At 27.3% G+C, this 18,228-nt stretch overlaps 1 protein-coding gene across 1 annotated transcript; it reads left to right on the forward strand.

The window, feature by feature from the left end:
• The first annotated feature begins 2,062 nt into the window (after positions 1-2,062).
• LOC107440130 (sodium/potassium-transporting ATPase subunit beta) lies at positions 2,063-17,838 on the forward strand. The gene is made up of 6 exons (XM_043043704.2): positions 2,063-2,371; positions 4,008-4,148; positions 6,733-6,852; positions 8,633-8,805; positions 9,881-9,988; positions 15,482-17,838. Exons 1-6 carry the CDS (start codon positions 2,248-2,250, stop codon positions 15,719-15,721), a joined length of 906 nt encoding a protein of 301 aa, XP_042899638.1. The 5' UTR covers positions 2,063-2,247; the 3' UTR covers positions 15,722-17,838.
• The last annotated feature ends 390 nt before the right edge of the window (positions 17,839-18,228 follow it).

An 18,228-nucleotide genomic window follows, 5' to 3' on the forward strand; every position in this document is an offset into this window, starting at 1 on the left:
ACAACCCGTCTTAATTTGATTTTATTAGCTTCTAAATTTTATGAAGAATAAAAAAAAATTCGTTTCTTCTTTTTTTTGTTGTTGCATGTTTTAGAAAGAAAAATAATTATCAGTTATCATTTTTCCCTAAATTAGTGTTCCAGATTTAATAATGTTGATAGTGTAATAATATAAAAATAATAATATAAAGTTTAAAAAAAAATGGATTAGAAGAAGCCGAAAATTCTATCTCAATCAAACTAAAGCTAAATGTATGCATAAAAATAATAAGGTTATTTTTTTTTTTTTGTTGAGAAAACGTTGGTAGTATCTTAAAAGATAAAAACTTTTTTTCCTATAAGAATTTGGAATTATAACTATTTTCTGTTGAGTAATAGGGAAATATATTTCTTACGGGGGGGGGGGAGGAATATATTTCTTGCATACACTACGTAATGGGGATATATATTTTTGATTTTTAAAAGAATTTATTTGAATTTTTACTTTTTTTCAAGTTTGAAATAAGTTTTGGAGAGAAAAATAATCATGAATTATCAATTTATTCTTTATTATTTATATCCAAGGTTTAATAGTGTTTCCACTGAAATAATATAAAAATAATAATTAATGAAAAAAAAATGAATGAGAAGAAGCAAAAAATTTAATGTCATCCAACTATAGCTAAATTTATGCATAAAAATAATAACTTTGGTTCATTTTCTTTAAAAAAGAAAGAAAGAAAATAACGTTGTTGCAGTGCATAATATATTTTATGAAAATACATTTGGCAATATAATGATAAGCAACATTTTCATAATGTTCAAGAGAGCATTTCTGGTCAGAAAATCACGACTTCCATGTAGGCAATAAAATATTTCTATGTATTTGCTGTTAAGTATATATCCGGAAAAAATACTCAGGAACAGTTTTATGTAAAGAAATATCACTTTTAAAATTTAAAAAAGGGTAGCTTTCCTGAAACTGCTGGGGTCAAACTTCATAATTAAGATGACCTTGAAAAGAGATGTGTAATAATGTAATATTAGTAGAGAGAGGGGTAGAAGAGTTATTTGATTAAAAGAGAGGGAAAAAGAGAACGGTATATTTCATGAAAATCGTATTTCACATTTTTAATTCATTTCTATTTAAACGTATTCAAAAATTAATTACTGGAAGAAATTTATTATGTTCACAGAGTACACTTTCATAAAAAAAAATTTTTTTTTTAGATTTTTATCGACTTAATTATTAAATTTGTTTCAAAAACATATTTTATTCTGCATGTATTTTGAATAAGTCATATATATAGGGGAGAGTCGGGTAGCCCCGCTCACTTAAAGAGTATTGCTTGTATTTTTGTATAATACTAAATAATAATCAACATTTTTGTATGTTTCTATTGTTTTATCATTTAATTAAATAATGCAAAAAGAATGAACCAAAAAAGAATAGTTAAACTTTAAAAAATTGAAATTTAAAAAAACATGTTTTTCAGCTCTTTTCAAAATGTGTCGGGTAGCCCCGCCCAGTTACAAAAATTGTGTTTTTTGGNAAATTATAATATTAATTCAGTTGAAATTTGTTCAGTTAAATAAATTATTGACTAAAAATTGAAAGTCTTTAGTCAATAACTATTAACTAATTCTATGAATTATTATCTAATTCTATTATTAATTAACATTATTATCTAATTATTATTTTTTTTTCAATTTCGCTTGAAAATTTAATTTTTTATGCTTTTAGAACGTATGCTTTTAGAATAACAAATTATTATAATTGCAATTATTTTAAGCAAAAAAACATAATTATTTTTTTAAAAACTATTCCATTGAAACAAATAACCTTGTTAACAATACAAGGTTATTTGTATAAAAAAATGCATTTGAAAAAATATTCACTCCAGTTTGTAGAATCTCAGAAAGCAAAAATATGAAAGCAATGCAACGAATGAAGTTTAAAATAACCCGGTTTCAAGCTGCATTGTTCGGTTATTATTACCATAGAAGCAAAATGTCAATAGTTAAATTGCAGTCTGCCCTCAACACCCAGCTTTATCTTTGAAAACAGTTTTCACCGTAGAGGTCCATTTAATTATTAGGAACTACTGGCGACTACTGGCGCCAGCTAGCGCTACGATCGCTTCGGAGTTGCGCAAGCGCAATTGGTCCTCATTTTCGGATCACCTTCGGATGCCTGCAAGGGTGCGTACTGCTGTCTGTAATTAGAATAGAAACTCATAATTCTTTCAATTAAAAACATTTATTAAAAATGGAAGATAAAGGTGAAACTTATTATAAACCTCATGAGGAACTAACGGGGTGTCAGAAATTCAAAAGAATGTTTTGGAATTCGGACACTCAAGAATGTCTGGGACGAACTGGATTAAGTTGGTGTAAGTATATTTAAATGATAAGCTTTAGTATCCATATAGAATATTTCGATTAATAGAATAAACTGTTATATTTTTCTTTGCAATTTTAATATAAAAGAATTTGCACTTGTATGCGATAAGTTATGGTAAACGTAATGTTAATTGTATAAATTTATCTTAAATTACTGTTACAAAATCCTTGCATGCCCCACTTAATTCTAAATATGTGTTGGGTGCAGTAAGGAAGTTTTTCTTATAATATATCGTTATAAAACGTTATTTACAGTTCAACTACCTTGCTATAATGAAAAAAAAAATCTTAATATTATTGATTTTAATTGCGATAATTTATATCAAAGCAAAGTTGTATATAGTGAAAAAGTAGAATAATTATTTCGACTGAAAAGAATATTTACAATGTAATACTTATACTTATGTATTGTACTTATTATTTATGTACTATTATTTATTATAAAGAATATTTACAATAAGTCGAATATTATATATTAAAAATATCTAGCTCTATATTACAGGGAGATAAAGCTGTAACAATCAGCAGCAATATTTTCTTCAAAATAACGCAATTCTATATTACGTTCTATGGCTTATTTTATATTTGCTTACATAGTTGATTAATACATATTAATAAAAATATGCATATGTACAAAGTCGTACATTATGAGAAGACATTGCTCTATCAACAATATAGTCTTTTTAGTCGCAGTAAAAAAATTCCATAGATGTTAACGGGTTTGGATGGGTGTATGTCCCTCTCAATAATTAAAAATTTCTAAAAGCCTCCCTCGATATTTCAGACAAGCAAAAATTTTGCAAATCTTCATTTTAAATTTATGAAGATTTGCAAAAATTCTCCTAATTTTAAAATAAAGGAATAAAAATAATGAATAATTTTTCAGACATAAGAATTTTTTCTCTCATGTTTGAAATTTAGACCACTATTGCGACTATGTATTTTAATTTTGTCCCCCTTGAAAAATTGGACATTTGCTACACCTGTGCACAATTATATGCCTCATATTGTTTTTATTCGCAAAGTTGAATATTGTGTATCAGGGGTCTGTCCCGGCCAAATTTACTACCGTTTAGCAGCACCTTCACAAATTCAACTTTAGGAAATTTCACAAAATACCTTTTCTTAAAATTTTATTTTTGTATCCCCCGTAAAAAACAATAAATCCGCATTTTTGTGTTGATTTTTTAATATAATTTTTAATTTTCACAAATTATGTCGAAATTTTCTCAAAATTGGCCACTCTCATAAAAACCTAGACAGACCCCTGTATATTAAAAATATAGGCAGGGGTCTGTCTAGGTTTTTCTGAGAGGTACCTATTTTGTGAAAATTTAGACATAATTTGTGAAAATTTTAAAATTATATTAAAAAATCAACACAAAAAATATGGATTTATCGTTTCTTAAGGGATACAAAATCAAAATTGTAAGAAAAAATATTTTGTGAAACTACCATTTTTCCTTAAGTTGCATTTGTGAAACTACCGTTTTTCCTGCAGTTGAATTTGTGAAGGTACCGCTAAACGGTAGTAAATTCGGCCTGGACAGACCCCTGATAGGTATATATTTACAAAGTTGTATGTTATGTAAAGGCAAATAACTATCAACAATATTTCCTTTTCAGTCAAAATCACTTTGTTCTACATTATATTCTATGCCTGTTTGGCGGCATTCTGGACGTGCATGTTAGTTGTATTCTACCAAACATTAGAGAATGATCAACCAAAATGGAAATTAGACAGCAGTAGAATAGGCAACAGTCCTGGTAAGTATAATTTACTATGGTTTTTATTAAATATAAGCATTCTTTTTATTGGCAACTGTGCATAAAAGCTATTATTCATACTTTAAAATATATTTCATACAAATATTTTTTTTAAGCATGTTGTAATGCTGCAATAGAAATTAAGCAGATTTAATTGTAAATGTATAAAGTTTTTATAGAAGTTAGACTTATTAATTTCATTTTTTTTTATATTTACGCATAATTACCTTAAGTATTGCATAATGTTGTGTGAAAAATGTCCAAATATATTTTACCATTAAATGTAGACAACTAAACTTAAATCCATAACTATTTGCTACATTCATAAACTAAATAATAATCATTTAAAGGTATTCCTATTTTTAAAATTTCTTTATATCCAACTTCTTTATATCAAGCAAATTTAACCAAGATTAAGAGAAATACTCCAACATTTTTATTAAAATGCAAATGGATAAAATAAAACCTTGGTAATATTTAAAAGTATTAAGGTAACGTCTAGACTTGGCAAAAATTGGTAGCATAAAGTAATGTTTAGTTAACTAAAATTAAGAAAGAACTATACAAATATTAACTTAAATTTAAGTAAAAGTTTACTATCTAATTTTTATATTTTATGCATTTATTATCAGGAGTTTTCTTTAAGAACTAACTTAAAGTATTTTGGTGACTCTAAGGAGTATATATCTGTATCAAGATGTGACGCTCCAAGGTGCCAAATAAATTTTAAATTTGCAAATTTAAAATAAAGAAACATTTAGCTGTTTGCCAGGGGATGACTATGAGTTTTACCTTTCAAGTTGGTCCCTTTCTGCGATGCATATTTAGTTACTCTCGGGCAGCTGCCCAGAAGTTGCCAAGTGATTATTCAGCCTCAGATCACTATGTTTAAATCTCCCCGCTCTAAGGTGAGACATTAAATTTTTGGATCTCTATACTTTTCTTTTGAAGTTATGATGGAAGCAAATGTGTTGTAATTTTTATTAATTGATAAGGCAGCTCGCGAGAAACTGACAAAAATATCACAGAAAACTAAACTCATAAGTTATAAGTCAAAAAAGGTAACTTAAAAGGTATAACTTGTAGACAACCCTGTGCAAGCATATACATGTTTTTGTTTAAAACTTCTTCTGTTTAAAATCAATTTAGCACCTTGGCGATAGTAGTTGGCATGACGGATCACAATGCGGAAATATCTCCAGTTTGTCGATAATTTTCGTTACATTTTTTTATCCCCTTCTGGTTACCGTGATATTATTTGTTTTCAGTGGCATCATTTTTGGGCTACTGCAACTTTTGTATACTGTTATGCAATTGGTTCTTGGTTCATTTTCTTAAATATTGGTTTATTTTCAAGTTTTCAAATGTAGGAAGGTCTCACTGTTGTAAACTATTACCTTTTGTTTAAAAATCTTTTTAAAAAAATCCCTTTTGACTTTTTTTCCTGTTTGAGGGGAATTTTCTTTACATTTTTCTTTTCAGTAAGAAAATCTGTCACCATTCACCGAATTTACGATTTTTTTGCATTTGGCAAGGTGGTAAATGCTTAGTGCGGGCCCTGCATAGTTTGAATTTAATGTGTTGAAGCAGTGAACTTAACAAGTTTTTTTTTCTAAATTTCAATCTGTTTGAAAGTTATGACAATTTTTTTCTCTCACTTTTTTGCTTTAAATTATGACTATCTAGGAAAATTTTATCTTTCTTGAGATTTTAAGCTTCGCTCTGGACTTCATGTCACATGAACGAAGAAAAAAAAGAAAGAAAGAAAATGACTAAATGTAATAACAAAAACAGTGAGAGGTATATTATCTTAATATTTATAGTGAAATTTTTAAAAGTATAAGAGGCTCAAGAGAAATAAACAGTTTCTAATTTGAACTGTTGTATGGTAAAAAGTTTTCAAGTCTAGATATCCGCTCATCTTGTTTCGATTGCCATGTTAATATAATTTCCTTACATAAAATTATAGTCATACACTTAATAACAAAATAATACTTTTTTATGAAGTTTTTGTTTGTTATATTGACTTTTAAGAAGAAAAAAAATGAATGAGAAGCAACTATAGGGTCTGGTAAGAGGAGCAGAAAGGGTGAAGCCACTTAATACTATAAGAGAAATTTATTGATCTCTAAGTATTATAAGTTATTCAATGCTCTATAAATAAAATTATACTGAAAAATGTTAAAACTTTCTATTCTAAAGAAAGTAATTCAATTAAGAACGATTAATTTTGTTATTTTGCATTAAATTTGCTTTTATTATATTATATTGAGCAAATTAAACCTACTTTTTCTCGGTTTGTCGTTTGCTCCTTTTAAAAGCAGTGTAATATATTATTACACAATATCATGATTTGTTTTCACAAATTGTCCCGATTTTTATTTTGAAGCACTATGAAGCCTGCAGAAGATATTTCTGCAAAAATGCATTGATATACAAACGTTTAAAAATTTAATGTTTGTGTCTTTTAAGTAATCCAGTAATTTAACTAGAATTTAAAAAAGAAAATCCTAAATATAATTGCAACGTATTTTTAGTAAATGTATTAGAATATTTTTCTTAACTCTGTATTTTCTTTTTTTAGGTTTAGGATTCAGACCATCACCACCTAATGCCAACATTGACAGCACCCTCATCTGGTTTAATGCCACTCGAAATGAAACTACCGATTATTGGGTTCAAAATATCAATGAGTACTTAAAACGTAAGATAATTTTTTGATGTTTTAAGCATATATTTAACACTAAAGACAGTTGGAGCCAGTTTAAACTCTCTTGTTTTTTATTAATCTTTGAATTAAAAAATAACTTCCTGAAAGTATTCAGTATTTCTGGCATTTCCTAATTTGATCCAATTTCAATGCTAATTTAATCATTTATGTGTTAGTGTTATAAAGGAACCTTTTACCTAGAATGACAGGAAGGATCCTTTAGATATTTTGGCATATCAATACCCCAGGTAGTTGTGGGTATAAGGTACCCTTTTGCATATATAAGGTAAGGTATCTCAGTTTCATTAAAAGAAATGAATGAAAAAACCCAGAGTACTTCAACATATCTTTAATTATTATTTATGGAGAAAAGAAAACTGAATTATCTGAGAAACTGATGAATACGTATGATTGAAAAGCCAATGTTCTCTTTAATCAAATACTTTTGTTTACCAAATCGAGTAATAAACTTTAATATTTTGATGATCTAGTCTATAATATATTTTTATTAAATTATGATTCTATTTTAAGATTTCGGTTGTCTAATGCTCAAACAATCTGAGAAAGGCAAAAACGGTCTTTTTAGGTATACAGCTATGTTCATTCTTTTTAGTGTTAACCCCCTTAACGATCGATTAATTTTCAAGAAAACTGTCATAAAAGTGCCTAATTTTTTGTTGCTTTTGTGTTTGTATTACATATTTGAATAGTGCTAACATCTAGTTTAAAATAAACTATCTACAATTACCTTACAAATATCCTCGTACTGCCATCTGGTGTGTAAAATGTGAAATAAAATCTTTTCCTGGGCAAAAGAAATGAATTAGTTTTTTTCTTATTGGCGCATTGCTATTGAACTCTCCATCCAGCCCGTCAATATCACGGGAGCGAGAAGGAAGGGGTTAATGTTAAAACATTTATTTGTTATGCTTTTATAGTTTAATTTCTGCTTGGTGGATAAAGTGAAGTAGAAATAACTTTTTTGAAAGGAAGTGCCAAGTATCAAAACAGTTTTTATCTGGAATCTAGTTTAAAAAATATTATTAATTTTCAAACTATTTAATATATATTTTTTAAGTAAGTAAAAACTTCAAAACATGGGAACATTTTACGACATTCTTAAAAAATTAAACTAATTTTGATGTTTTGTGCTAATGAGAATAGTAAAACCTAGTTTTATAATTATATTTGAAAATTTTTAAAAATATCATAAAGTTACCGCTTGATAATCAATAAAATAATCAATTCAATTAGAAAATTGCATGCTAAACATATACGCTACATATTAAAAAAAAGCTCCTGTTGCATTCACTATTATAAATAAATTATATAATAGTTTTTATAATTAAATATTGTTAAGTTTGAATATATAATTTGACTCTTAAATAATATGATATATAGGTTTTTAAAATTCCTAATCAAATAATTAAATAGGTCTTTAAAAAAATGTGACATAATTTAAGTAGTTGTAAAAAACTTTAACTCTTTTGGTCTTATATTAAATTTAATTTGTTTAAATTTAATGTATCACAATATCAGATTCTATCTATATAATAATAAATAAAATTTTATGGGTTACCAAGAACTGGTAATCAGTAAAATTTTAGAATTCTATTCTTTTCTAGTTTAAATCAAAGATTAATCGAGTGATTTACATTTTGCTTTAAGACATTGACACCCTGCTTATTGTTTTTGTGAAATGTTTTAGTGCTATTACTTAAAAGACTTATCACTTATTTTCTTTTATATAGAAATTTTAATTTTTTGTTTTTAGCTTACTTTGAACGTGATACTGGGGGAATTGTTCAAACTTGCACAACAGAGCATGCCACAAAAGAGAAATCTTGCCATTTTGAAGTCAAAACTGGAAAAGAATACCCTTGCTCCCCAGAGCGACAGTATGGCTATCCAGAAGGCAAACCATGCGTTATTGTTAAACTCAATAGGGTAAGTGTCAAAAGTCAGATTTAGTATCAGTGTGTTCATTTTTAACAACTGATCAAAATCCCAGAATTTTAATTACTTTTAAAATTAAAAATAAGACTATATATCGATGCAATATTCTCCTTCAAGGATAACACTGATGTGATTATTGGAAAAGAATCTAAATTAATTTAAATTCTTTGTTATTAATAAAAGCAAATGATGAATGTTCCGGATTATATGGATAAAATAAATTGAGTGTTAAACTTCTTGCTGGTGAAATTTGCTAAAGAATGCTTTTCTTAAATTTATTTCCATTGTTCATAGAAATTTCTGTACTTAATAAAAACAAAATAGAGATGTATGTACTATAATTTTTCATTTTTTGAAATAAATAATAATTTTTTTTAATTTTTAGTATCTAGATTTAACCAGTATTTTTCTATTACCTAAACCTCTTGTTAAGTTTTGATCAAACAATCGAAATTTTTCCCATTGTGTAATAAAATTTAATGAATTATTCTTAAGATGTAACAAATTAGGAAAATGTATTACAGTATCTGTTTCAACTTTTGAATTTAAGCATTTAACTTAAATAAATTCTGCAAGTTTGTAAATTTTATAGTGCAAAGATTTTATATAATACTAACCTAAATGATAGCAGTTAAAAGTTATTAACTAAATAGTCTTGAGAGAAACATGGTTTGCGAAAAGTCCAATTATTATTTTTTTTAAAGTTATTCTAATCCATTAATAGTTCAAGTATCTCTTTTCTACCTTTAATCTTCTAATCAATGCATTGAAAAGTACACTTTCATTTGATTCCCTTTAACTGTGTAAAGGGATTGTAATTTTGACTTTATCTAGTGCTGTTATCAAGTAAAAAATTGAAGTGAAAGTTTTGAAACTTGAACAAAAATTTTGGCCCATAATATTATTCCGAGATCTTTAACTTATTCCAATTGGAAAAAATATTAATATTTGGGTAAAACTAGAGATTTATTTTTCTTACACGTTTGTAAATACTTTTATTTGGTGGGACTTGATCGATTCCTTTAATTAAAGGTGTAATGACCATTAAATGCTTTCCCCCCTTTAGATTTATGATTGGATTCCAGATACATATGACACACCACCAGCTGATTTGGCTAAGCATTTAACAAAAGAATTTGCTAAGGACCAAGTATACATCACATGCCTTGGAGAAGTAAGCTTGTTTTAACTTTTTAAATCAGCAAGTAATTTTTTCTGAAGTATAAAATTATATACTGTAAAAAAATTATTTTATGACATTGATACTTCATGATTAGTTAATTATTTGACTTTCTGGTATTCCACCTTTAGATTATGATGTTCATTTTGATATTATTTTGATTGCATAAGCTACAAGTAAACAGAACTCATAAGATAAGTTCAAAATAAAGATAAAACAAAGGAAAATTACAGACAAATGAGAAAAGGGGGAAAGGAAAAATAATAATAAAAAAATAACAAACAACTGGGAGGAGGAAAAGAAAGGATATTTTTTTTTTATTTTTTTTTTTTTTTAAAAANTTTTTTTTTTTAAATCCGAAATCTTTTATTTTTTGAATTTAAAAAAAAAATTTCTCCCTCCTCCCAGTTTGTTATTTTTTTTATTATTTTCCTTTCCATCCCTTTTTTCATTTGTCTGTAATTTTCCTTTGTTTTATCTTCATTTTATATACAGGGTGATTCTGAAAAGATGGGCAAAATATTAGGAAGTGATAGTACACACCCAAGCAAACAATTTTTTATCAAAGAGTGCATGGTCGAAAACAAAACGCAAAGGTGCTGGTGCATTTGGAAAGTTGTTTCATGCAAACATGAAAGCTCCATTCCTGTTGCAAGTTACCGCTCTGCAAGTTATTATTTGCATGTTATGGGAAGAAGAGCTCGTATAAAAATTTTCGTCACGATTCATACATTAAAGCTGCTGATTCGAGAGTGCATTGTCAATCGCGGTAGTAACGCATCTGAAGATGTTGCCCTTCTTTAATTAGGAAAAAGCCGATATGCATTTTGTCTATGCATTTGGTTCCAACAGAATGCAGCACCATCTCATTATGTACGAGAAGTGCGAAGCTATCTGGATGTAACCTTTCCAAACCAATGGATTGTGCGAGGTGGTCCTATAACTTGGCCACTGTGCTAGCCAGATCTTTCATGTATCGATTTCTTTTTATGGGGTCAGCTGAATGCTCTTATGTATGAGACTCACATTGAATCTGCAGAAGAACTTGTCGCCAAGCTTTCGGCCGTTGCATGGGAAGTTCGTGATATGACTGGTGTGTTTCAGAATGTTCGCCAATCTTTTCTTTGTTGTTGTACTGTGTGCATAGCCAATGCCGGCCATTGTTTTGAACACTTATTGTAATCACATGTCATTAAATTTACTTTTATAACTTAATTTCATCATTCTTTGTGTGTTTTTGCCTCATAAAAGAATGTAACTTTTAATGTCCTATAAAGGTTTTATGTTTTGTTTTCGACCGTGCATTCTATGATAAAAATTGTTTGCCTGGGTGTGCACTATCACTTCCTAAAATTTTGCCCATCTTTTTAGAATCACCCTGTATATATACAGTATAAGTTTTTGGAAAATTATTTAATCAGGTCAAAATAAGCTTAAACCTTTATGGCAACTGGAATAATAGTCATTTGAACTACTGAATTTTAGTTTAAAGGAACAGTATTTGTTTAATTTTAAGCACTCTTTGATTAAGTTTATGTAAATAAACTTGTTGAACTGAACAATGTGATACTAGTGTTTCATTAAGAAGAGTAAATTTAAAAATATTAAGATAAAATTAACAAACATAGCAATGTAGATCTAAAACAGATTCAATCTTTATCAATACCTTATTTTAATTCATATTTACAATTTTTTTTGAACTGAATTAAAATTATTTTATTAATTATATGTTTTTGTTTCAAACATGCAAGTTTTCCGATCACTACTTTTGTATTATGTGTACTTTTTTATGTAAATGTTTTGAAACTGGGAATTAAAAATTACTATTTTGGTAATATTGAACATTAAGTTATTTTAAGAAAATTATTTTTTTTTATTTTATAAAATTTATTTAAGTAAAATTAAAAATTTATTTCATTTTTTATAATTAATGTTGGTTAAGAGCTATAATCTAATATTTTTGTCAAATGCAAATTGTTATGATGAAAAAAAAACCCTCTTGCTATATTTAATGCTATCTTGCTATATATATGCTTACTATATATAACTTAAAGTTATATATAATATACTCCCCCATCCCATAGTTGAGAAAATCTTTGACGTGATTTTATTAGATAGGTAATGACAAAAGTACATCTAGTGTGTCAAAAGGAAGAGATTTTTGAATGGTAATCCTTCAACTTGGACAATAACCAAATGTTGGAACTGAATAGTAAAAATCAGTCAACGAATGACAAAAGATTCAAGCATAAGAACATATGCCGAGTGACATGAAATAACTGAAACACATATAATATAAAATATTAATACGCATTAAAATATCTCGATTTTTGAATGAACTGAAACATAATCAGTAATAACCTCTATTCTTATAACAGGTTTGTAAAGGTATAAGATTTCTGCTTTAAGATACATTTTATCTACTGATATTTTGTCCCATTTCTTCCTCTTTATTTTAGGAATGCATAAGTCTTAATTGTCTTTTGTCAATGTTTCTTTTTTCTAAGCTGTACTAAATGAAAATGAATTGGGCCATTGGCAGACCTGTAATGTATACTTGCGTTGTTCCTTTAAAATTAGTCACCATCGCAGAAAGCTTTTTACCATTACTGAAAAAGAAAAAAATCTGCCTCTTCAAATAAAGTTTGTCTTTTTGGAATTCCCAAGAAAATAAAATAGTAGTTTTTACGGATTTTTCTTCCAATGCAAACCTGATTTAAAATTACATTCAGGTGATTTTAAATCACGCATCACGATTCCTATTTGGTGAAAATAAGAGTCAACTTATTAAGTTTCAGATATTGCAGACATCTATAATAAATGAAGAATTCAAGTCACAGAGAACTGTACAACTATGTTTATTGAAGAATATGCAACTTTAAATATAAAGAAAGAAAGCTACACAACAAAACTAAACATAACTCTGCAAGAGAGGGACATAACTCTATACAAAGCAGAACATAATTAATTCGAAAAACGCCCACTTCCTACTATCTGAGAGACAACAGGAAGTGAAACAGCAAGGAGGACAACACGGCCCATCTATATGTTTACATTTTCCAACACTATTAACATGTTTTAAGATCGCACATTGTGTTTCATATTTTCAAGATTTTATACCTTTAAATGACTCTGCTGTTTGTTAGGCACAAAATATTTGGTTTTCAACTTTTCAAGGTATTTCTTCTCACCCTCTGTATTTTGAACTTCAAAAATAACTGGCATGTGATTCTTCCGCTAATTCGCAGAGTTTTGTTAGTCCTGTTACCGTTAGTGTCTCTGTTAATCTAAAATGTAAAGTTTATTTTTTAACGCTAAATCTCGTTAACGAGACATTTATTCCGCTTTTGCCAGCACCACCTCATTAACGTGCCATAACGACTTTTTTTTAAGTAGATTTGTTAGAGAAAACCTTCAGATAAACTTTGAGAACACAAGACAGCAAAAATTTTTTATAAGTTTGGCTTGAACTACTGAGGCAAACACAAAAGTATAAAATTCATAATCTAAAAAGTAATTCCAAAATGGCAAACATTTGAAAGATAGTTTGCTTAAAAAAAATGCTGTTTTCTCTGCTTTTTTTTAAAACTTAGTTTAATGAGTTGCAATTTTGCTGTAAATTCTGATTTGTAACGGAAGAAATATTTAAGCATTGTGATATATTTGCCCTCTTTTTGTATTTGACTAGATTTAAATAGTTTTAATGTGAGATTACGACATGAAAATTTTGAGTCTTGCATTTCAGTAATCAGTTTTCAACGTCCTCAACTCCATTGTAAATCCATGTTTGAAATTTTTTTCTTTTGCAGTTAATTGATTTTCTTATGGTTTTTAAAATTCTAATAATATTACGACAATCAAAATCATACATTTGAATAAATTAATTTTTGATATGTTTGATTTGTGCAAAATCCATGTATCGTTTCTATCAGGCTTTTTTGGCAGTTATTGCTGTTGATTTCCACATGATTTTTGAAAATGCTGATAATATTATGATATGGGCAGGGTATGCGCCTGTCTGGAAAATCATGAATTTCGGTATTGAACAAAATTTTTCATGAAATGTCATGATTTTAACAATTTTTTTGAAAAAAAAAAATCATGGACAGTCATGGATTTAGGTTGCCTGAAAATCTAATTTTTAAAATGGAATTCACCCTCACCCCCGATTTCATGGAGTTCCAAATATCTGAATTTGTAACAATCTCCCTACTCATTCATATTTTATTAAAACATAAATTTTTTATCATGTTCTTTAATAATTATGGTGTTCTTTAAAAAAAATGAAAGAAATCGTATCATTTCTAGAGCAAATTATCATTTAAACATCTGTAATTTCTGAAATTTTATTTTTTTTTTATTTTATCAATTTAAAATTCTAGTTGAAGCAAGTTAGTCATTGCCAAATTTTTTTTAATTCTGAAATGAGAACAAAAAAATCTGAAGTATTTCTTTCATTTCTGGTGAACAAAAAAAGTATCTTTAGAATATTCTGTGGAAAAAAAGAAAAACATTATTTGCTTTTGTATTTTTTTCCAGCTATTTATTGCTTCAACTTTCTTTTACTCTGTTTTTTAAATATGAAGATGCAGAGTATAACAGTTTTGGTTATACCTATCATTATATAATGTTTTTATAATGCTTTTTTTAATTTATTATATTTTTGTCGGAGAAAATAGTAATTTNTTATTGCTTCAACTTTTTTTTACTCTGTTTTTTAAATTTAAAATCTATAAATATGAAGATGCAGAGTATAACAGTTTTGGTTATACCTATCATTATATAGTGTTTTTATAATGCTTTTTTTAATTCATTGTGTTTTTGTCGGAGAAAATAGTAATTTCGTTAAGTCATGAAAAAATTTTGGAATTAGCCATGGATTTGAAAACCTAAAATGTAGCAGATACCCTGTACACGGAATTTCTCCGCAATGATCACTATTGATTTCCGTATATATTTTTAAATTTTGATATTTTTAATACAATAATATTTATTACAACACATGAATATCATAATATACATTTAATTAATCCCTTTTTGTTGTGCTTTCATCATATATAATACATATGATATTATCATCGATCTTTTTTCTGTTATTGCTGTAGATTTCATGGTTTTAAATTTTTTTTTGTGTATGATAACTTGTAAAGTACGAAAAAGGAGGAATATGTAATTTTTTTCATTGTATACATTTTTCTATGTGTTAATGTGAAAACAATTAATTAGACAAAAGAAAAATTCTTTCTCTCTTAAAATTTTATAAATGTTACTTTTGAGCATAAAAATGAGTTTTTTATTTATATTCTGAATGCATAAAAAGATAAAGTAAGCACTAAAAAAATTTCAGGTAGTTACTTTCTGTTATTGCAAATCTGATGTACTCTTCTCTTAAGTTCAATTGTCAATCCAGCTTTCATTGATGTGTACATTTTAGTTTATGTTATATTTCATTTATAGTTTACTAATTACACTTTGTCACTCTTTTAGAATTCAGCAGATAAAGATAACATTGGAGAAGTTGAATACCACCCCAGCCAGGGTATTTCATCCGTTTATTTTCCCTTTATGAATCAGCAAGTCTATAACTCACCTTTTGTGTTTGCGCAATTCAGCCACATCAACCGTGGCGTGCTCGTCAACATTGAGTGCCGTGCCTGGGCTAAGAACATCAATTTTGACAGAGGAGACAGATTAGGAAGTGTTCATTTTGAACTACTAGTTGATTAAGATATAAGAAAAAAAAACACAGATAAATTAAAAACATCTGAGACCTGCAGCATGTTAATATTTGTCACTCTTTCACTACAATTTTCTGCATTTTATCATTGAGTTTTAGTACTTTATTTTTGTGTTCGTAGAATTGATCTGAATGGAAATTGTATCTCGCTACCCCCTGTTTAAACATGTGTGACATCAAAGATCTGGTTGATAAAAAGAGCACAGCTGAAAGCACATATTTGTAAGCTTAATTATAGTGTGTTATGTGTAAAGAAAAAAATAAAATAAGTATATTATATGGTATTATAAATCTTTTATAGAATAAAGTATTTATAAAATACGATGCCAAATGTTCTCTGTGGCATTTCTTTCAACCCTTTGTAATTTATCATGTGCGTTGACTATTGGATTTTAGTAGAAAATAAGCGATGTATTACATTGCATTATATTTCTCATCAGTGCATTAGTAATAGTTTAGGTATTTGTGTGATTAGTGCAATAGATGAAATAGTTAACACATGTGTATTCTTCCTTTCTGTTGAGCAGTGGTCGGCAGTTTAAAAGATTGCTTTAATTAAATGCTGAATTTAGTAATAAATAACTTCATGTATCATTACTTGCATTTCATGTATTTATCATTTTAACATGTCAACTTAATATGCATTTTTATATGACTTAAGGATGGACCACTGGTATAATAGTCATTAAACAGTTGTGTTTAAAACTTTGTGAGACTGATCTGTATTTCTTTGTGTTTAGAATAGCATGTCGTGTAAATTTAATCATTTGTTTTTCTTTTTTTATTTGCTTTGTCAAATTTTGTTGCGTAAATACACATATCATTAACATTGTTGAATCTATTATAGTTTAAATTTTAATGTTATCAGTGATGTTTTCATATTTTAAAATTGTTTTCAGATATTATGTTTAGTTGAAATATATTTGTCCTGGGCATGTTTTTTAACTTTTAAATATTTTCCTCTGCCATCTATAATGTGTTTTTAAAATATAAGAGAAACCTATTTAAGTGCTATTTTTTGTGCATGCATTTAGTGGTTTGGATTTACTAATACGCAAGCATCCCGAACTGTCAGAAATTGTGATATTGATGCTACAAAATGCTATTGTAAGTCAAAATGAACAAAATTAGTATTTCTCTAAAATTAGTAGTGGTTCCTTCGTAATTAAAGGACTGCTTATAATGAAATAAAGTTATGGTGTTGATTGAACATTTAAAAAAAATGGCATTTTATTAGTTTACGTCAATACAGCTGCACTGCAATAACTGTAAAAGTTAATAAAATATGGAATTAAAAATAATTTGTTTCAAAAAATTATAACTTCTTGTAATATTTTCTAATTTACAATGGTTGATACAAATTTCAAAATAACATTTGGTATCTGGCAATGTTTTTATTTTATTTTTTGTAAATATGAAAAGATAAATATGAAAATTGAGCAATGTAAAATATAGGGAAAACAAATTATGCTGTTACTTAAACTTTTGAATAATACATATATATATTTTTTTTGCACAAAAATTGTTCTTTTTTTTTTCAAAGAAAAGAAAAATCCCTCATCTCCTTGTATTTTAAAGCACTTCCAACTAATTTGTTCTGTATTTTATTCTGAAAAATATTTATGCGGGTTTTACTTTTTGTCATTCTATGGTGCTGACATACTGATTGCACATCATTTCTTTTTTTACTAAAGAAATTTTTTACATTTTTTATTACCATTAAAGTTAAATATGGAACTACGCTTATTTTGTCCCTGTGCTTTTTTTCTCCAATTAATTCACTATTACTCTAAGGTTGTCCAATTATGAATATTTTAATTCAAGTTATTAAGCACCTGTAATTATTAATTTATATTACCAATTAATGTTTAAATTTTATGCATGTTTTTTATTAATGATCTGAAAATCTTAATTTTATTCTTGAATTATAAGTACAGTTTTTAGGGGCCTATCATTATTTGAATTGTTAAAAGTACTGTTATAATGTTATATGTTTGATTTGAGCACAAAATTGCGAAAAGCTGGTTGTTTATTTTTTATTTACATAACATTATTGGAAATGTTGCATATATTATGTATTTAGAAAGAAATAAAGTTTTGAACCTACTTTGCTCCTAGTTTTATTGCTGTTTTTCATCTAATCTAGAATTAATGTTAGTTTCTCTGTAACTTATATTTTGATTTATGTTTTTCATTACCTTCACTGCATAGTTGAAAAAATTTGACGTAACAACTTTTTTCTTGATAATTTTTCCTAGAGACTATTTCCCCTTGGGAAGGTTTTAAAAAAAATATGCCTTTTTATAGGATACATTGTAAACATAATTTTTTAGTTTTAATGTAACGGAAACATTGTGCTTCAAAATAATTTCTATAACTGCAAAAGTAGAGACATAAATTTTCATTCAGTGAATGATTCTAAAACTCTTTGCTCATTCAATTTCAACCTGTTTTAGTAAAATGTGGTTTTCCCTCTTTTTATGGAATACCTGGCATT

This window comes from Parasteatoda tepidariorum, chromosome 1 (genome assembly GCF_043381705.1).
Source record: "Parasteatoda tepidariorum isolate YZ-2023 chromosome 1, CAS_Ptep_4.0, whole genome shotgun sequence".
NCBI lineage: Eukaryota > Metazoa > Arthropoda > Arachnida > Araneae > Theridiidae > Parasteatoda > Parasteatoda tepidariorum.

Excerpts from the sequence above, each read along its gene's own strand:
- LOC107440130 (XM_043043704.2), top strand. The coding sequence starts at position 2,248 with ATGGAAGATAAAGGTGAAACTTATTATAAACCTCATGAGGAACTAACG. Across the intron at positions 2,372-4,007 it reads ACGAACTGGATTAAGTTGGT|TCAAAATCACTTTGTTCTAC; the intron begins GTAAGTATATTT and ends TTTCCTTTTCAG. Across the intron at positions 8,806-9,880 it reads TTATTGTTAAACTCAATAGG|ATTTATGATTGGATTCCAGA; the intron begins GTAAGTGTCAAA and ends TCCCCCCTTTAG.